Below are 22,088 nucleotides of genomic sequence, written 5' to 3'. Positions count from 1 at the left end.
AAGAATATATAAATATATAGTGGCTTGAACCTTTCATTGCAAACTTAAACTGACCAGAGCAATATATTCTTTTCAAGTTCACAAAAAGTCAGCATACATATAGAAACCTTTCTTTTTCCCTCTAGACCTACTTCTTTCACCAGGAGACGAGCAGCAGGTGTATCGGGTGTGTAGAGGACTTTCCCCTGCAATAATGGCTTGAAGGTGCTCCAAATGTAGCGCAGACCAGGTGTGCTCTCCAGGGTGTCGACAAGAGTCTGACAAAAAGCATCTACGGTACAGAGGAGGTGAGGGGAGAAGACAGGGAAAGTCATGGCAAGACTACGAAAACAACTCTAAATCTCAAACTCCTCTGTGCATACTGGATTCATGCTCTTTCATGGGACTGGGGGAAAGAGGAGAGACAAGTTATTTGATCTGTGCAAAAATCACAGAATTGAAGCGCCCGAGAAGCAAACATGATAAATATTGTACACGAGGTTAAAATTCAAACGTGGCTACGAAAACAGACCTCTCGGTACTTGTTCTCAGCAGAGTTTGAACAAATATGAACATGAGAGGTTTCAGAAAATCTTCCTGGTCTTTTCAGCTGTTGTATTCATTAATACTTATAGTACTAATAACAGTTTGATTACACATTTATGTAGTTTAAAAAGTTCACTGCTGTTAAAAAGGAGAAGAAAAGTTTTGAAGGTGGATATAATGATTTTCACTGATGCAACAAGAGCAGACTGATTTATATTGATACTGTAAAACACGGTAAAGAATGTGAACAACTGTACATTACTGTATTCAGCGTGCCAAATGATCGCATCTGCACCATATAGGCAGTATTGATGCAATCACTGCCTTTCAGAACAGAACTGATACTAATGATTCCTTAATGTAGTCTTGATTAAAAATGAGCTAGGTAACATGTGTTTAATTCCTTTGAACAAAAAACTTTCTGCTCCCTTCCCACTTCCAGGACTGGAAAACCTAGCCCCTGCTTTGGCCAGTTATGCATTTTTGCCACTTCCAACCAGATCAAAAGTGTAATGTACAGTATAGGAAACAACAAACAACACAGAGCATACACTGCACAACCAAAAGTACTGTTTGCACGTACAAGAGCTGCTCAGCCACTGAGTCTAATTCAATTAAATTGTATTGACGCTCCCAGCACACAACTTTTGTGCTGATGTTAATGCCAGATGAGGTTTGGATGCCTGCAGTTACTGAGGTACTAACCCTGCTCTGTAACTTTATCTGGTCTGACATTACATTGCTGGATGAGTTGCTGTGGTTCCTAAATGCTTCCACTCTCCAATAATACCCGTCACATTTGATTGCGGAATATCTAGTCGGAAGATATTTTATGACCAGTCAGTGAGTGGCATCCCATTACAGTATTATACTTCAATCCAGTGAGCTAGCTAGCTTAATTTTATATGCCTGTAGCAATGGGACTGAAAATACTTGAATTTAAAGATTAAGAGGTGTGGTCTATGCTCGTCTGATTGGCCAGTACTTAAAACAGAGAGTGGACAGCGATATCGCTCATTGCTTACTGTAGACACTGCAAAACCTCCCACTGTGTCACGGCTGCGCAGCCAGTATGTTTGCGGAGCTGATCCAACAGACACGGGAGAGTAAACTCAGTATAACCAAAGGCGAGCCATTTATTTGGCTAAAGATACATGAACATAAAATAAAACTAAAAGCTAAACTGGGAACAAACTAAGATTAACTATGAAAACTGTGACAAGAAAGAATGACCATGAAGATGAATCTAAAAGGTGGAAGTGGAACTATGGCGTGTGAAAAAAAAAAACCACATGACAAACAACCTGAAACCTGGAGAGACGTGATGCAAGACAAACAGATGACCCGACCCTGAACAGACGAAGACAGAGGACTTAAATACACAGAAGGGTAATGAGGGGAAAAGAAACATCTGGGAAACACAGCTGACACAGCTGAACCTGACACCACAGGGGAAGCAAAACTAAACACACTGAACATGGGAACACAAAACTTTCAAAATAAAACATGAAACATGGACAGATGTAAACATGACAACACAAGCTTGACAACATGAAATACGCAGACAATAACTACACAGAACACAGGGACATAACTAAACGTTAAACAATGAGGACACGGCAGGCTAACACAGAAGACAGGAAAAGACACAAACACGGAGACATAAGTGAAACATAACCTAGACTAAAACTCAACTAAACCCTAACTAAATAATATTACAAGAACTTAACGTTATCTAACCTAAGAAAATCAAAAATAAACACTGAATATTTTGGTATTTTGAAAGTGGACATGACGAATGTGAGTCTGAGAAACAGAGGGACGCTACATGCTAATAATGGTAGCAACCAGAGTTGTCGCCTCCTGCTGGCCGTTACAAAGAATGCTTCAGATTTAATATCCAGTCTTTAGGTTTGACAGTGAGATGTCTGTTAAAACGTTATATTCCAGCCTGCTGCACATTTAAGGATTCATGTTTGACCGTTCCACTGACTCACTCAAGAGGTTAAAGTGAGTCTTAAATCTGTTTCCTGGCCTTATTTCACAGAATTTTTTACAAGAACGTTGACCCTACAGATCTCACTGTAGTTTGCACAATATAAAAGCAATATTTCAGCACACTGTTGGGAGAGGCTCGTAAATGCCAGTTTTATAAGGGTCATGCGCACCGACAGAGTTCGAATGATGAGTTCGTCGTTTGCTTTTTTCTACTCCTTTCTGTAACATGAGTCACAAGAAAGCTCCAGCGATGGCTTATTATTGTTTTATCTTACTTTACATCTACATAAAGCCATCTCAGCGGCGTAATCTATCAATATTTAACCAAAGAGCTGAACTGTAAAGGAATAACACACAACGTGAGCAGTTATTGCAATGATTGTGAAACGATGGTTGTTTGCTTTCTAATCTACGAGATGTTAGCGAGAATATTTCCTGGAAATGCCCTGCGCTGTCCTATCAAAGGAAAACCTTTAAGTAATTGATATTGATTTAGTCACGGCAAAGTATTTATGAGGAGAAAAGCATCAATTATTACTTAAAATCACAAAGAGGGAGAAAAAAAACACGCAGACCTGAGGACATAAGAAAAAGCTTCTAGAGGAAAAAAAGTCAATATGCTCAGCAGCGGTAGGATCATTACTTATTTAACATATCTGCCAACATGAATATTGCCAGGTTGGTAGAGTCTTGAATAAGTTACATGAGGACCTGCGCTGCAAGCAAGAGAATCTGCAGGGGTTAGACAGCTTGTTTTTAGGCTGTGTCGGGATTGTTCTGACTGAAAACGTGTTATTCCCGGAGTTTGGCACTCCATCAAACGGCTGATCACTTTAGTGTGTCATCTGCCAGTCAATATAGCTCTCTGCCTCTATTGCTAACTGTGCCTTTTGTCCTGACACCTGTCATTACATCAGTGCTTTTTCCAGTCCTCTCTCATTTTTCCCTTGTCAAGACTGCAACACACCCCCTTTTCTCCTCTCATCTCACCGGGGCAACTATTTCCCCCACCGGGGACATTTTAGCATTTTCAGTGCAATTAAACGTTAGCCTTTCTGCCTGCTGGCCGTCTCTTCCAGGTGCTCCTGTGAGGTCAGTGCGCTGAGAGCTAATGGCCACCCCTTAGTCTGGGTCTGACCAGCTGTTCCTGCCACACAGTGCACACGCAGATGCCACCTCCTGCAATCGCAACGCTTGAAAGACAGGGCATATGTGTGGCGCATAGCTCGGTAGCTCTGTACAATAGGCTGTTAGATGTCTCCGGGGGGGAAAAAAGTGACTACAAATTGGAAGATTTTTCTGCATTTAAGAAAAATATGAAGTTCGTGCTTGTAAGATGAAAGGGCTTGCAGTAGATTTTCCGTAGAAGGAGACACCACTGTCATCTGCAGATAACAGCCGAACAGACTGATACAGCAACTCACGGGGATTGAAATAGAGGACAGAGAAACCTGATCGTCTCCCAGCCCAAATAAAATCATATGAAGCATTCCTATCCAGTACGGAATAACCTAAATGTGCTTTGGATGTATTGTTAATAGTTTTAATCATTTAAAAATACCAAAAATGTAGCTATGTTTCTAGATAATAATCCATAGTTTATAGGATAAGAGACTATACAAATATGTGCAGGAAGTAGATGAGTGTCATGCTATGTGTTGCCATATTGGCATTTGTAGGTTTATATATGTGGTTTGTAATAAAGTAGAGCTGCTATGAGTGAATCATTGAAAACAGTAGCGTCTTTCTCCTGGTGACTGTTTCACCTTCTTGTGTTCATGACGGTGCCGGCTGGATTTAACAGGTGAGAGCTTTTCTACTCTAACTAAGCACTCAACACATTTTAACTGGAAAGTCTCAATCACCTACACATATACAGTGCTTTTTACTTTTAAGGGAACAGTATTGTGTTTTGTATATATTCATTTTGTTTTCTTTGTTCTTTTTAAACGTACTTTACTAAGTTTATAGTGCAGTAAAAATCAATGTAGCATGACCGATGTGTACTTTGATTACACAGACATTATCTGAGAGTAGGTAATGGATAATAGGCATTGATTTGTAAGTAACGGCACATGAATAATTGAAGCTTATTATATAATATTATACTCCAATATAGTTGTAACTAACTAAGCAGCTCATTCTCTTTCTCTTTCTTTAAAGACATAAACACATTTTGGGGTCAACTTGAATATAAAAAGGAAGATGTAAAATGTAAAACTAAGGTCAGAGGTCAAATGTTACGTGATGTATGGATGCAAACTGTAAAGTGATATTTAGAATCCCCATATATCATCCCCTATATGTCTACTTGTTGTCAATACAGAGAATAAGAGATGTGGTTTAAAAGATCTTTATATAGCATTATTATCACTGATCTGTGACCTTCAGCTCAATCTATTGATCTTACAGGAGAGGTCAGAGGTCATATGTGATATGATATCTTACATTTTAATACACTTTCTATATATACACTATATATAATATACTTTCTATATTTTGACAATGCACAGCACACTTTAAAGAACATAGTTGCTCAGTTATATATGGATTTTATCAGTTTTCAACCAATAAATCATTAGGTTGACCTTGAAGACTTTGGTGGATATAAGCCAAATTTTAATGGATTATTAACATGACCCCGCTCTGCACCACTACAATTCACCACATCAGAATTAACTTAAAACCTTTCCAGATGCCATGTTTTTAGGCAGACTGCAGTGTTATCCTGCAGGTGCAACTTGGCACTAATGGTTCCAAGCATATACAGTACATGTGGTGTCTAATACTGACCATGATTACTATTATAATAACACACAATGAGCAGGAGTTCTGCTGTGATAGGAAGAGCCAACATTAAAGGGGCAAAACTCGATGTCACTATTTTGACTTTCCTGACACCACCTGCTTAAACCCCAAAAGTCAGAAGGATTGAGAGGCCTCTCTTTCACAGCCAGTATTTATGCTGAAAATCAAGATCAAACAAGCTTTTGCCCTTCAGGCTTCTGTCCTCCCTGAGCACGCCTTAGGACACTTGCAGGCGTATTTAGACGACAAGACAAAATATCTTAATTCCATGCTATGATTTTAAAAGCTATGTTTCCTGATGGCGAACAGGGTTTTCCTGCAGAGAAAAAAATGATACCCACCAAACAGGTTCTGAAGTCCATAACTAGGACTGTCATTTTATTTTAGGTTGCTTTAAAATTCTCTTGCAAGCTGGAAATACACTTTTAAGTACCGTATTTTCCGCACTATAAGGCGCACGTAAAATCCTTTAATTTTCTCAAAAATCGGCAGTGCACCTTATAATCTGGTGCGCCTTATCTATGAATTCTGGCTGTGTTTACTGACCTTGAACCAATTTTATGTGGTACACAGCACTCAAAAATCTGTCAAAAAATGTTTTAGTAGGACTTTGCTAAGCTACGAAGCCGCACCGCTTGATGGATTGTCTGAGTGTTATGGCTACTAGAGCAGGGCGATATGGCCAAAAATATTTATCACGATATATATTTGAAAATTTGCGATAACGATATAACCGACGATATAATTGATGCGAGACAAAATACAACTCCACAACATTACTAGCGCAAAAAGACAACCTTTCATTTATTTTCACTTAAACAAGAAGCTGGTTTTTATGTACATTAAAGCTTTATAAAAATGTAACAGTGCAAATGCAAATTCCTTGCTGAAAGTTTAACCAAAAAGCATTTCCAGTAGAAATGGGCTGACATATCCTGAGCATAACCATGTATAATATCCACTGAAGTTAAAAAGAGGTGCTTTGCAACATTAAACTGCAGTGTGCAGTACGCATTTTTCGGACCATAAGGTGCACGGGATTATAAGGCACATTAAGCGAAACAAAGCAGTCAGATAAATCAAACTTTATTCAACTCATTCTTCTTGCTTCCTCCACTTCTGTACCATTGATTCATTAATGTTGAATTCTCTGGCAGCTGCTCTATTCCCATGTTGTTGCAGTATATTAATGACTAACCTTGTATTGTGGATGGATTATCTCAGTTGTTCTCCTGACTGAAGTTTGGTCCGTTTACAGCATCCTGCCATGCGACTGCATTTGTCTCTAACTATCAGGAACCTTAACGTTAACTTTTATAAGTGGAAAAGTGTTAGTGTTCGTCCTCCAGCTTCACTGTTTATGTTATGCTAACATAGCTGTGTCGCTAGCGATCACATAGCACATCATTATATACCAGCTAGCCCAACTTCAGTAACCTTACAAACGTCATTGCTGTTTAGTTTCCTGTCTTCATTTATGTTGGAAGTGATAGCAGAGCTGTACGTTTGATTTTTTTCAGAAATCTCTCAGTCAGAACATGCTATATCATGCTAAGGTAACTAGCGAAACTAGCGAGCTAACTTCCGCTAGCTTCCTGCTAACTTCTAACTCCGTTAAATGTAATAAATTTTGTTTTCATGGATGCCTGGAAGTTAAACTTCATAGTTACACCTGGTAAAGCAGCAATGCTGATCGTTTTATTAAAGATGAAAGAATTTAGACAGTTTTTAACTCTCAGTGATGCTGCAGTGTTGTTTGACCTGAACGATACGGAGTTTAGGACCCAGATTACTCCCAGATTTAAGAGCATCTTAGTCCGACAATAACGACGGCCGCTTGCATGTTCTGCAAAAAAAATGTGCTTTGTCGTGTATCTGAAGGACAAACACCAAACCAGTTCCACATCACTGAAGTTGCACCATTTTTACAAACCAATTCTGGTTCATCTGTTTCACTCAACAATCAGCCATGTGCGTATGAAAACAAAGGCACTGCGCATGCGCGTTTTACTCATATTCTATCGCGATATTTCATTTTCCTATCGTTGCCTAACATTATACCGGTATTACCGTGAACGGTATAATATGGCCCAGCCCTAATGGCTACCATAGTCAGGAGCCTCCCGGCTCATAGTAATCTGGGTCCAAAACTCCGTCCACGTCAGGTCCCAAACGAACACTGTAACTTCTTTCATCTTTAATAAAATGAGCAGCCTTGCTGCTTTACCAGGTGTAACAATTACATTTAACATCCAGGCATCCATGAAAACAGAATTTATTCAATTTAACGGAGTTAGAAGTTAGCAGGAAGTTAGCTCGCTGGTTTCGCTAGTTACCTAAACATAATATAGCATGTTCTGACCGAGAGATTTCTGGAAAAAAATAAAAACGTGCAGCTCTGCTATCACTTCCAAGATGAATGAAGACAGAAAACTACACAATAGTGACGTTTGTAGGGTTACTGAAGTTGGGCTAGATGCTATATAATGCTGTGCTAGTGATCGCTAGCGACACAGCTATGTTAGCATACCAAAGCATAAGACAGTGAACCTGGAGAGTGAACGCTAACTTTTTTCCACTTGATTAAAGTTCCTGATGTTTTTTTGACAAATGCAATCGCATGGAAAATTGCTGTAAAGGGACCAAACTTCAGTAGCAGAGAACAACTGAGATAATCCAGCCACAATATGAGGTTAGTCATTCATGTAAGATAAGATAACCTTTATTAGTACCACACGTGGGAAATTTGTTTTGTTACAGCAGAAAGTGGACAGTGCAAAGTTACATAGTAAAAATTAGAAAAACACTGCAACAACATATACTGTTGTTCCAGTGTTTATAGAGCAGCTACCAGAGAATTAAACATTAATGAATGAATGGTACAGAAGTGGAGGAAGCAAGAGGAATGAGCTGAGTAAAGTTTGACTTATCTGACTGTTTTGTTTCATGTAATGCACTTTATAATCCGGTGCGCCTTATGTATGAAAACAGACCCGTTTGTCGATAGTGCGCCTTATAATCCCGCGCGCCTGATGGTCCGAAAAATACGGTAGTGTACCTATAAATGACCAACAATAATGCAGAGGTTTCCGTTAAATTATATCCCCCAAAAAAGCCAAAGAGTCGGGACTATTTCCACCTGTCTTTGTGTTCATATTCTATGATGTGATTAAGCTAATGTGTTTTTTTCCCCTCTTCAAACTCAGTGGTTCTCATTCTGAGTCGTAACCACCTGCTCCGGCTGTGACACAGCTGCTGTAACAACCTGAAAAGGAAAAATTATTTCTGTCACAAGTGACAAATGTGTCATTTTAAAAGGGCCAAAGGCCAATAATGTTAGGAAACTACCTTTAAGAGGCAGCGGCCTTTCACCGGATGGGATGCGGTGAAGTCATGCAGCTGTGAGTCACTCCAACCCGCTTCATCACTCAGTCATGCAGACTTTCCACTGGTGCTCTGAGAATATCCTCCACTAACAGCAATATATGCATCCCTATACCCAGCACTAATATTCACAGAGTGTCTCTAACATGTAGATTTTATTTAAATCTCTGGAAACCTTATTTCATAAATACAGACATAAATACATCTGATAATGAAAGGGGTTATAACATGATATGAGCAGACAGCTTCACTCAGCAATATAACGTGATTAGAGATGGCAGTGACAAATGCATATAGCTCTTAGTCTAATGCGATATATCAGGTTAAGATATATCAGTTGAATATTCTGTGGGCTACAGGGAGCATCGGATTACATAGGTTAGGTATTCTCCAGGGCTGTGTACTCCTTTTTTCTTTCTTTTTTTTGATAACAGAACTTTGCTTTATTACAAAACAGCAGCCTGAAAGAACAAGAAAATCTGTTCTTTACACCAGGTTTAGCCACAGTCAAATAATTGCTTGGAGCCTCAAGTCAACCCCTCAACTTACCTGGCAAATTTAATCAATTTGAGTTGCACCCTGGAGATGGGCTCAATTCTGCACAACAGTGAGACAGCGCTGTCGAAGCACCACGAATGCCCGTGATACACACACGCGTGCGCGCACACAAACACAGTCTTGCACATGCTGTTGTATTATCTTCTGAGCATGCATTACTCATATTTTATGCATTTCATGAAAGGAAGAACCTGAAGCAGACACACACACTGGGTGCACAGATCCATACAGGTACAGCACACACATACACCAAATATGTCAGTCATAAGTGAACTACCCCCCTGCATCAATAAAACAGCACTTATTTCTTACAAGCAGTACAAATAGTGCTGTGTTGCTGCATTTCAGCAGAGACTCAAATAAGCTTGAATAAATCTTATTGATGCGCGCTCTCATATCAGACACAGAGAGGCCTCTTTTGACTTTCAGCAGCACAACGAGAGCCACTCTCACTCTGTCACCATGGATCTGGATTTTCTCTTCGCCGGCTACAGCAAAATAGATGTGGTTAAACTAGAACTAAAGGCTGCCAATTATTCAAAGAGATATATCGATGGGAAAATACTCAGAGGACTGTAAGTGCAAGTCTCAAGACAATCAGTAAATGTCAAATCCCCACAGCAAAATCAGGACCGTGACAATGACGGGGTTATTTTGATAAATCAAGAGAAGATTGTTTGTGCATCACAGATTGTTCACTATTGCGTAAAGAGGCCGATCAGCTTCTGTTTGCAGAGAAGAGGGATTACCTGAGATAACATCCACTTTAATAATTAAAAAATTTGAACATGAGCATGAAAAAACCCCCAACATCTGACAAATCTCCCTACATAATGCATAACGTCAGTACATGATTTGCAGAGACACCTTTTTACTTCACAAACTGAAACAACCTTCAATTCCCTTTCGCTGTTACGTAAGAACAGCTACCGCACCAACTCTTCCTCATATCGCCGCAGAAGTCACCATCAACAATTAATTGAGAAGGGGACATTACAGAGCTGTTAACAAAACCTCAGCGCTGGCCTTTATTGTTGCTATTTCACTGTTCCTTTGAGTGTACTTTTACACTTACAAAGGAGTTGTAATTGGCCATTACGCAGACACACTGCATATTCCAGATCCATTTAGCTGTACATACCCAACACAAAGAAATAGCACAGCAAATGCAAAACAGCCATTAGCATGCTAACAGAGATGTTACTGCCTACCACGTAAGGAAGAGGCGATGTTTCTGCTAATTTGCACCGACACTAGCATGCAATCCCACTTAACGGTGTAACTTTTTTCCCAGGGACTAGAGGCTTCTTATTAAAATCTCATTTTGTGCAGTTTTCTCCAAAGAAAAGACATTTAATGAAACAGCGCTGCACGGTCTCTAATGAGCGTGCGGCTGTAGGAAGTTACACTAAAGCTCTCGTTCTCGAGGATTTTATGGAAGAAACATGTTTGGAGTTTTATTAAAGATAGCATCACCTAGTAGTGATTTTCTCTGAGCTGTCATTTGTGCTGGGGGCAGTGTTACATTAAAAAATAACAAGTAACGTAATCTAGAACCATCCAACTGAATTAAATGCATTAAAACAGAATAACGCACTGCAGCTTTATAAATTATACATTTATGCACTTACGTAGACAGCAATTACACTATGGGCGCAAAGTACTACACGCTCACCATGGACCAAATGCAGAGAGATAATTAATTCCTTCTGTTTCCTTTATCTAAATTATGTCTCTGTGTCTGTATTAAAATCAAGAAAGATGTTTTATTCAAGAAATTTATTCGTTATTTTCAAATTAACTATCGAATTCACATTTTTATACCCACAATCAGTCAGAAATTCATTATTCAACCACTAAAACTAATGTCAGGAATGAAGGTAAATAGCTGTGATTTGGCATTTTAATTTTAAAAATATTAATACGCTTTACTAATTTCTTCTGCTTTTTTCTAAAACTTCAAATTTCACAAATTACAGTAATTATATTTGGGCTTAAAACGTCATTTTGAGTAAGCGCGTGCATACTGGTGGATCAAGAAATATAAAAAGGATTTTGGTAATCACCTTACATTGGGCGGTGGCCTAATAATAAATTTGTTTACCACTGTATATAATTGCACCTATATGGATTCACTCATATTTATACATACACATATTTTTATATTTATAGAATTAGTCCAAAACTTTAAACTTTTACAATTGTGGTACTTTTATCCAGCTAAAACATGTTTATCCCCATGTGGTTAAAGCTACCATCCTTTAAATATATAAAAATAGATTCAGGTGCGCTTAAGCAGGTGCAAATGATTAAAAAAAGAGTCTGTTAGTCTTAAAGGATCCACCCATAAATCAAGATCAGACACATGGTCTGGCCAGGTCTTCTTTTAAACATCCAGGTGTTGGGTTATCCATAACGGTCGCCGTCCTGCTGTGAGAAAAACACACAAAGTTTTCGGACTGTTGCCAGGTAGACTATGACAGTTCAAATAACTTTAATCCACCTGCTAATCCGAGAATGCTTCAACAAGCAATAGAAACTAAATGATGTACTGCCACTTCTTTCCACAGTTAATGAGAAAATACATGAGCCAAGTTGCAAAAACATGGCCTACTTGGGAGACAAGAAAAACAAGGCAACAACCTGGTAAAGAGCCGCACTGTGACACCACTGCTTCGACGCGTCCAGACATTCATTTTCTTAGCCGTGCGGCTGGAACCTATCCCAGCTGACACTGGGTAAGATGCGAGGCGAGCTTTGAACAGTTCTTGAGCTAACACAGAGAGTCAGACAATTTTCGCTTACATCCACAGCCGTGGCCAGTTTAGAATAACCAGTTAACCCAGGAATCATCATCGTCTTTGGGATGTGTGAGGGCGAGGGAGCACCAGGAGGAGACTCACACAGGGACAAGGAGAAAAAGCAAACAACACAGACACACAACACAAAGCCTTCTAGCTGTGAGAGCGAACAACTGAGCTACAGGAGAGGAAATCCGTTAAGTGACTCAGGAACAATTTCTTTAAAAGTCAATAAACCTAGATGGAAAATTCTGCCATGCAAATGAATAACATAACATAAAATAGAGGAGAAGGATGCTTCTGCCAGCCTCGTGGCATGATCTCATTTGGGATAGACTGTCCTGCCATCTGATCAATCTCTCCTTCACACACACACACAAACGCACACAGCATGTGGAGAGGAACTAACAACAGACAGATGAAGTGAAATAATGTTAATGGAGCTGGCAACAACAAGCGCTACGTTACGGTAAGTGCAGTAAAAGCTTCCAAACAAGTGCTACACCGAGCACAACGACAGCAAGGGTGAACAAGCAAGAAGGAGAGACGGAGAGAGCGTCATCGCCGTCAGAGCTTTTCAGTCATGAAGACAGAATCAGTGTGTGGATTTTTAAAAATGCCGTTGGAATCGCTCGAGTTTAAATGCCTCCAAACTGCTGTCGGTTTGCTTTTTAAGCTTCTTCTATGCTACATTAGCTCTCTAACTTCAAACTATAAAAAGTAAGCTGAACTGACTGGATCAGTCCACAGAGCGGCTCGTTGTCAACAACATCTGGACCTGGATAGTCGAAATATGGGATCAGTCCATTCTCAGTCTGTGATGATGTATTAGTGCTTATAGTTTTGAAGCAACACATGCTACCATAAAGTTAATGTCTTTGGGAACTATTGTTTATTTCAGCAAGACAATGGTGAACCACATTCTGCACACTACTCTACCTTCGGTCTACTAAAAACATACGCTGCAGTATGAAACAATAACAGGGTGCCTGCTTACAGAAAATATCCCGTGAATTTTGTTGGGGCATGTTTCATGTTGCATCATTTATAGAATATATTCATCAGTTTCTACATTAGCTATTTGCATTTTGCAGTTGTATATCTGTTTCACTCGCATTTTGCAGAGGAGCCCATCCACACAGTCACCTGCTGACGCATGCTGAAGATGGGCGAGGTGCAGATTTTTAAAGCTGAGTGAAGATACCACACTTTCTTCCAATGTGGCTACTTGGAGTAACTCCTTAATAAGGAGCACACTGCTGCAAGGTACGCATATCTGGCTGTCAAGACAACTACGAACCATGTTACCGTGTTTATACACTACTCAGTATGGATGAGGTATGAGAAACAATGGTGCACTAGCCATAGCACTTCTAGCTATGTAGGAAAATCTCTACAAATTTCTACAGTTCGCTTTTTTCGATCAAAATAAATCACCAAGCTGTCAACAAACCACTGCTTTCAGATGATTTCTGTTGATTTGGCAAAAACTGAAGAATTGAGCTGGATGGTTTTAAGTTGGTCCAAGTTTACTTAAACTGGGGAGTGTAACTTTTTGTGTTTTTTCGATATATATTTCTCACCCAGCTTGAACTTGGCTGTTCTTCAGTTGCAGACGACTTTAACTTCAACTACAAACTCACTACAAACAACTACAACTGCAGCCAAATCCATAACAGCACAGGAGAATTTGAGCACAAATGCTGACAATATGGCTGCCATGCTTGTCTTCCCTTTCTAAATATTACAAAAAATAAATAAATAAACAAACTGGCTCAGATCTCCCCCAAAAAAGTGCTAGTGACACCATCTGTCCTCTGTGGGAAGTTAAGACTGCCATATGTTCATTTTTAAGATGTCATATATTTGCGCCTGGTGCCAAAGCGCCACCCAGGCAATAACATAAGCTTCCACATGGGAGAAGCTGGTCTGGATTTTCATTCCCATTAAGAAAACATCGTCACGTCGGGGCAGGGAGTACGCGGCTTCTAAACGGACTGAGAAAAGCTGGTTTGATTAGCTATGGCTGTGACCGGCCTCTGACACATGCCTTCCTAATCAAACCCAGTTCAGCTCTGATGCCAACTGTGCCACAGGTGCCTTTTCCTGGATCTGCACAATTGGTCACATCCTGTGCACAGCTGACTGCACTGTGCAATTCAAAAAAAAATTTCCCACCTGCACCGACATTTCCATTACAGGAAGTACTGGTTCTTACCTTCTGTAGTTCTGCACTGTGTGACTCATCAGATGTACAGCAGTTATTTAAATGATGCATGTGTACTGCATTTTTATGCCAAATATCAAAATCCCTACAGAACAAAAAGAAAACTCCATTTGACTGGTCAGACATCCTGTGCACATACTGATCCGAGCTCAACTCTCAGCTCTTTCTCATTTTTCAAACACTACACAGCCACGCAGTATGTCCGCGGCAGCAAAATTACAGCAAATCAATCGCAGTGTCCCGTGATGCTGCACATTATGCGCCACTGCCTTGTGAATATTCTCCATTTCCCAGCTACCATGACCGCCTACTGTGCTGTCGAGCTAAAATGCAGATAAATGATTAGGACAAAAGTCCTGTGTGACAGCTTTGCTTTACAAAGGAGCTTGCTGCAGCACTTACCTGAACTGTTGCCCGTAATGGAAATTGACGTCTTGTTAGCCATCTGTCTAGGTGAGAGTAAACCGAGGGTCATATTGGTGGAATTGGAGTCAGGCTGCTTTCCACACAGAAACATATTGATACTGCCAATCAGGTCGCCTTGGAAATTCAGTGAACTAGCAGCCTTAAAGGCCGTGGAGTTCTGCAACCTGGCCACCTGGAAATATCAAAGTAAGGACGAATCATTTTTAAGCAAAAGAAACACAAAAAACAACCAGTCATTTCACGTGTACGTGTTACAAGCACTAACCTCCTCAATCAGCGGTAAAGCATTTGCAGTGGTTTTTCCTAACAGCGTCGCCGCGTCTGCTGCATTCAGGTTCAAAGCTGCTGGAAGCTTAAAAAGGACCAAACAAAACAATAAATATAAATATGTGCTGGGAATAATATTGAGCACTACTTTTTTAAAAAGTGTACTTTTAGAAGTCCTCCAACTATCGTGGGCATGATTTCTACACCCCGACTCTTAAGTGAAATCCACATTTTAGCTAAAAACACTAATTCAGAATCAACCCTTTTAATTTAAGTGCCGTTATATTGGGAACACGCGCCATTTCTTTCCATTTTGACATGTAAGTTGAATCCGAGCATCACCATCCTAGCTCAAGCTAGTAAAAGTTACATTAAAATGACAAGTGCTACTGTGCGTTTCAGTGACATTATGAAGGTGTCCAGTGTGAGCCTAATTAGAAGAGTTAAATGGCATGCCCTTTCAACCACTGCCATTTTCATGCATCAAGGCGCAACGCTGCGGCTGAGTTTCTAAATAAAACTCAAATGCTAAAAAAGAAGTGGTCTGAAGCTCACCGTCAGCAGCAGCCTGCCTACTCGTCGATTTTCGAGTGCTTCGCCGAGGATCACTTTTACTGTTAGTGACTGAGTGGAGGACGAGGCACGGAGACGAGACAGAGACTGTTTTATGGCAAAAACGTCTGAAAATCCCCCTCTCAGTGATGGTAGAGTGAGAGGGAGAGATTACAACAGTGTGACATTAAGGTGAGCCATAGCAACAAAACAGATTTGTCAAGCTCTCTGTCTTTCTGAAGTCTCAGATGGTGAGTTGACTCTAAAAACAAGAGGCTCCAGCCCTACCCCAGTGACCCTGAATTGGATAAGGGTAAGAAAATACATGGATAGATGGTCCATCCAACCATCCATCGGAGAAACCACACGTAGTCGGATTGAATCAAAACACCAAGACAAAAATGAGGAATGCTTTTCATTCACTGTCGTTCACGCACATTACATCCTGATATTATTTCCAAAAAAATCCACCCTCAACCTTGTAAAAAGAAAACATCCAAATTACCCCTGGGCAATCACTACCTCAGTGATAAACTCTGACTTCTTCACTCGTTCTTTCCCTTATGTTACTGTTGTTATCGCAATCAATCAGCAACGTCGAGCCTTAAGTGCGAAGGCCCGATGCTCTTTCCCATCCATCTGCTTGAGGCGCTAAAGAGCTTTTCCACCGTATCTTGTCCGGCCTCTTCTTTTCTCTGCGTCTGAAAGTGCCTGTGGGCTTAAATTGTTCAAATGCTCTCTCCTGTGAACTTCCTGCCTTATCACTTATTTATTGGATTTGCTGTCCCATATACAGCATTTTCTCTCAAAGATAAAGTCAAAGAAAAGTGCACACTTTCATCACCTCAAAAGGGAACAGAAAGATTTAATAGAATTCAAGTAAACATTGTTTCAAACAAAGTCTCATCTGATCACATGTGTTCCAGTGAAATTGCTGGAAAACGCAACAGTTTTCAAAGGCAGTGGCGAACGGAGAAGTAATCCTAACATAATGAGGAACTTACTGAGTCACTACTTAGCATGTAAAACTAATATATTTCATAATGAAAAAGTAGCTCATTGTCTAAGTTCATAGCTAAATCTAAAATAATCATTATCATCATTATTAATCATAATAATCATCACCTTATGAGTCATTAATCTACTGGCTGGATCTCAAACAAATAATCTACTATTATTCATTGTAGTCCAGTTTAGAGGTTATTAGGGATGTGCTTATGAGTGACATGTTGATTACTAGATTGTGCTTTTGTAACTAACTATTAAAGATTACATGTACCAATTTCACCAGTTAGCTCTGCCTCAGAACGTAAGGCATGAAACTACATTTGGCCTTGAAGGACTTATTAGCGAGATTTACATTTTCTTCATCTTTCAAAGTCAGTCGGAGAAACCTAACATTTAACTTTTAAATTAACCCAGCTGGCTGACACAGAATATATTTGTCTTTATTTCAATTTCACAGTAATTAAAGTAAACTCAAATAAGACATACAGAAAGAATATCCATAAATATTATCTTGTCCTTCAACGTTTGCTTTTTATTACTTAGGTCTCAATTTAGGGCGAGTATTGAGTTCAACTCCCACACGGAAAATGCAAAAGGAAGAATGGGAAATTCTGGCATTTCATTTTTGCTTAGGCATGAACTTCACAACATCACAGCCAATAATTAATGACCATAACCATCAATTACACCAACACAGGCGGACAGGATAGCCTCGTGGATTAGAAAGATTAACTCAGCGGTGGGGGGTTAGGCAAACCTTTCTTTCCCACCCTCTACAAATAAACTGTAGAGTTTGTAAAACAGCAGCTTGGTGCATAAATGTCTAACTTTACTTGAGAAGTTGCTAATAATAAATATGTAACATAAGGTCAAGTATTTTATATTCATTTTATTTTGCTACGGCTATACGCAACTGATCTTCAGTATGAGTGACGTCTGGCTCTAACTGACAATGTCAGCATGATGTCCCAGTGGGTGGGCATTAAATTAAACTTGGATGTAACCTGTTAGCCATAACAACATCTGGACATACTAAAAGGAAAAAAACTAGCTACACCAATCAATAGCTATGCAGCCTAGAAGGTGATACCATGGCAATCTCCAGTTGCTAAAGAACAATGTGTATTCCCTGGTGAGTGGGCATTGACTGCTAGGGGTGCAGATTACTGTGGTCACTCATAGTGCGCATGGACAACACCAACTTCTTCCAGTTGTATTGAAACTTGATAAAGTGTGACACAAACCAGGAACTGAGTCCTACAAAGCTGTGCCTTCCTGCAGCAAACATGCTGTTTGTGGTTGAAACTATCACATTTGTATCCGTTTTCATTTGGTAACACACTTGTTTGACTGCTGCTCAGAGAGCAGCTAGTGTGTGACTGTAGACAAGTTGATGTCGACCATGCGAAATACAGGCGGCTGCTAGCAACCAAAGCAATCCGGTCGTTAAGTCTGACGTCTATGGCATTATTGAGAGTTAAGAACTGTCTAAAGTCTTTCATCTTTAATAAAATGATCAGCGTTCTGCTCTACCAGGTGTAACAATTGAGTTTAACATCCAGGCATCCATGAAAACGGAATTTATGACATTTAACGGAGTTAGAAGTTAGCAGGACGTTAGCTCGCTAGCTTCTATCTAAATACAATATAGCATGTCCTGACTGCGGGTTTTGGAAACAAATTAAAACGTACAGCTCTGTTATCACTTCCAGCATAAATGAAGACAGAAAACTAAACAGCAGTGACGTTTGTAGGGTTACTGAAGTTGGGCTAGCTGGTATATAATGATGTGCTACGTGACCGCTAGCGACACAGCTATGTTAGCATAATATAAACAAGCTAACTTTTTTTCCACTCGATAAAAGTTAATGTGAGTGTTCTCGGTGGTCAGGAACAAATGTAATCGCATGGCAGGATGCTGTAAAAGGACCAAACTTCAGCCAGGAGAACAACTGAGATAATCCATCCACAATACGAGGTTAGTCATTCATATACTGCTGCATGGGCTGGGCTGTAGTTACATCCTAAGGTTTTAAAAACTGAGCTTAAATAAATGATTAGCGGTAATAAAAGCCAAGGGAGGTCAACAGTGATCACTGATTGTTTTAGGAGCTTTTTGAGATTAAATAGAAGAAAATACATAACATTAAACATGTTAACAACTAGGGCTGCCACAAACGATTATTTTGATAGTCGACTAGTCACCGATTATTTTTGCGATTAGTCGACTAATCAGATCATGCATCCATTGGACGTAAAACGTACAGCTTATTGCACCAGCAGCATCTGCTCTTATATAACTATCATTAGCTTACAGCTTTAAGTGTTTACGGTATGTGCTAACTAAAAATAAAGACAAGATGATAGTTTATTAAATTTTAATGAAATTTGCAGATTCTTTCGGTGAAGTTTAATAAACTCCTTGCTATCTAAAATATAACGGGACACCGGAGTATATTCTCGAGCATCTCACACTTCTGATAACCAGTTGTTTATTCAGCTGTGTAAAAACTATAACTTTAATCTCAGCCAAACCGATTTACTCAGGAACAAATAAAATATTAAAAAAGCCAAACAATAACATTTTTAAGTTATCTAAGTGACTTATATATATTTAACCTGAGCAGCGACAGACGGCAGTGGGTTTGAAAACGATTTGGGTGAGCCTTGCCCCGGCTAACTATCGAGCTAGTGGGTAACAGACGTCTCCGAAAACGTCGGAGCGCTTTTGAAAATATGTGGTGTCTTGATAAACTGAGCAGATATTTGAGGTTTACACAGCTACATTCTCGCATGAAAATATGTTAAACGTTTATTTTGTGACCCAGAAAGAATAATAAGAGTAATATTAAAACTAACTAGCTGCCGCCATTGTTGGAAACTGAGCTGGGCTGCGCTATGAATTCTGGGACACAGCTTCTTCTTCTTCTTCGGGGTTAATGGCAGCTGGCATCCTTGTACATGCAGTGCTGCCATCTTCTGTGTCAGGCCGTTATTACACTCTTAAATCCTACTGCTTACCGGTATTCCTGCGTCTTTTGTGATCTTACAAAGCTTCAAACGACGCGTCGACTATTAAATCAGTCGTCGACGATTTTGATAGTCGACGTAATCGTGACTAGTCGACTAATCGTGGCAGCCCTATTAACAACACAAAAGCCATATTAAACGCAGACTACTTTAGGCCCGGAAGTAGGATTTGTCACGTCATCACTTAACGACCGGATTGCAAAGAGTGCCGGAGTGCATTTTTTATGACCAGTAACACGCAGGAATACACGTTTATCCCTAGCAGCATGTGGCTGTCAGGTCTGTGTGACTGGGGCAAACAATGATCCATTGGAGTAATTAGTCTTTAAAAGGGACAAGTATTCTGAGAATGAAGGGCTACAATATTCTCCCGTTGATGTGGTGCATCATGAGTGTTTGTGTTACATCAAAAATAAACAGCAAAAAGTTCTTAAATGCCAATTTTGACTGTTTGACACTGTTCCTGTCCCAAAATACTTGTTTATAAATGTAACGTATTTATAACAGATGCAGGATCAGACATGTATTAACATTTCCTTATATAAGGTGAGCACACAGAGGTCAAAATACATCATCCGAAATTGTGTTTCAAGTGCACCAGCAGTGGCTGACACATTACAAAAGCTTCATTTTAAATTTTTAATGGCACCTTCATTAGACCAGACAGCATAATTTGTAAGAATGCTAGATGTAGGTGACCTTGCAAAGAAGGAATTAGGGCTTTTTAAATGCCCAATCAGTGTAAATACTTTTCCAACAATGCACTATCCCTTCAGTTGTTGTTAATTGGGTCCAACTTACTATGCAAAAACTTCTTCAAGTCCCATCAAACAGAAATTTTAAAAGTTGTGAGACCTGTGGGGGGACAGCTCACCTCAGAGAGCACTTTCCTTGCATCCAGGTTTTGCAGGAGTACTTGCTGGGTGTTAATCAGCTGCTGTGGAGTCAGGGAGCAGCTGACATTCTGAAAAGCCTTCTTTTCAGCTTGGCTTCTAAATTGGACATACTGTTCCAGATCTGTCCCCTCACACAGGATGCTCCTCAGGCTGTCTGGCCTCAGGATGCCCATCATCTGAAAAATAAACAACAGCCTCGGCAAAAGTTGGCAAACAGAAGAACTTTGGATCTGACCATATTTTATTTAATTATGTTTAGTATCCTTTGGGTTGCTGTGCAAGCAGATGGTATGCTAAATCGCTTTTCGGAACAGGAGCTAAAATACTGCTTTGATTTTAAATGTGTTTTTAAATCCACAGATATTTATACAAAAAAAGCAGAACTTCGTGCACCACAGTGGCAAAAGCAAAAAGTGTGATAGACACAAACAATAGCAAGCACACGTAAACTTCTGTAAGATCTTTATCTTCCTGTCCACACTGTATTCAGGTGCTACCGGAGCCCACTTCATCTTTTTTGATAAGACTTGCTATCAGACGAAGAACATTTGCAGACAACTGTGATTTCTACTGCAGCCGGCTTTAAATTACATTTTGTCAAACAAAAACTTGAGAACACTTTGATTACGATGTCAGAAGGAGTGCCACCTGCTGTTTCACCCTCATCTTTCCGAGTGCAGCGCTTGCAGCGCATTTGCTGTTTTGAACTTTTTTAGTAAAATCTAAATTCCTCTATTTACACAAAAAAGCTGTTGTCCCATATTCCTAATTAGCTGGGATTCTTAACACACTACCACCGTGCTGGTAGCGATACTTACTGGATTGATCTGAATCCGGGCATTCATGAGGCTTTCAGCCACCGCTGTTGGCACCGATAAATCTTGTTTCAGATGTGTGGAGAAAGTTTCATTGTCTCGTAGAATATTCCTCAGGATGACTGGATGAGTTTAAAGAGAAATATAGAGTTAGTGTTACTTTTTTAAAAAGCTGCTGTTTTATATGCATCAACATTTGATTGGCTCCTTTTTGACACAAGCCTTGTTTTGATAGCTTTGGCTATGAGTCCTCCTCGCTCACCATCTGCACTGCAGATATTCTGCAGCCAACAGGCTGTATGTCTCTGCCTCCGTTCTGTGTTTGGTTTCTATACTACTCTAAACAAATGGGAATGCATGCAGAAATCTGTGCGCCGAGTGTGCCATTTGCCCTAATGGACACCAATGCCAAACATGAAGGAGAGCCAAACCTAACAGGGTAGCAGCCCTTTCACCACGGAAGGTCAGTCCACACAAAGCACCAGAGGATTTATTCTGTTGTTGAAAGGACAAGGTTAAAGCTTAAGTCTCTGTCTTCAAAATCACTGCAGTGCAGCCAGTGAGGAAAATGTTACACTACAACATTAAATCTATAAAAATAAGAAAACCTCCTGTGTATCTCTATGTGTGCAGGTCTCAGAACAAAGTGGAAAAGCAGGAGCGAAGACTCTGATTTGGTTTTGTTATGCCTGTTGCTTTGAGTGGCATTACAGCCTGATAAATTTCAGTTTAAATGAGATGACAGTTGCAATTAAATCCTTCACTGGCACAAGTAGGGGGTGAACACTTGAGC

The 22,088-nt window shown here is 39.8% G+C and overlaps 1 protein-coding gene across 1 annotated transcript in view; it reads right to left on the bottom strand.

Annotated features, from left to right (window-relative positions):
* The window catches only part of LOC113018657 (phospholipid-transporting ATPase ABCA1), a 181,231-nt gene that overhangs the window by 148,774 nt on the left and 10,369 nt on the right, over positions 1–22,088 (bottom strand). Inside the window, exons 5-9 of the mRNA XM_080290303.1 lie at positions 21,299–21,417; positions 20,459–20,656; positions 14,993–15,079; positions 14,704–14,899; positions 132–271 (exon numbers count right to left, since the gene is read on the bottom strand). Coding sequence (XP_080146429.1) covers positions 132–271; positions 14,704–14,899; positions 14,993–15,079; positions 20,459–20,656; positions 21,299–21,417 — 740 coding nt within the window. The remainder of the gene's footprint in view (positions 1–131; positions 272–14,703; positions 14,900–14,992; positions 15,080–20,458; positions 20,657–21,298; positions 21,418–22,088) is intronic.

The sequence above is a fragment of the Astatotilapia calliptera genome, chromosome 3 (genome assembly GCF_964374335.1).
Source record: "Astatotilapia calliptera chromosome 3, fAstCal68.1, whole genome shotgun sequence".
NCBI classification, from domain to species: Eukaryota; Metazoa; Chordata; class Actinopteri; order Cichliformes; family Cichlidae; genus Astatotilapia; species Astatotilapia calliptera.
Note: the sequence above shows the minus strand (reverse complement) of the source record. Positions and strands in the feature narration are given on the sequence as shown.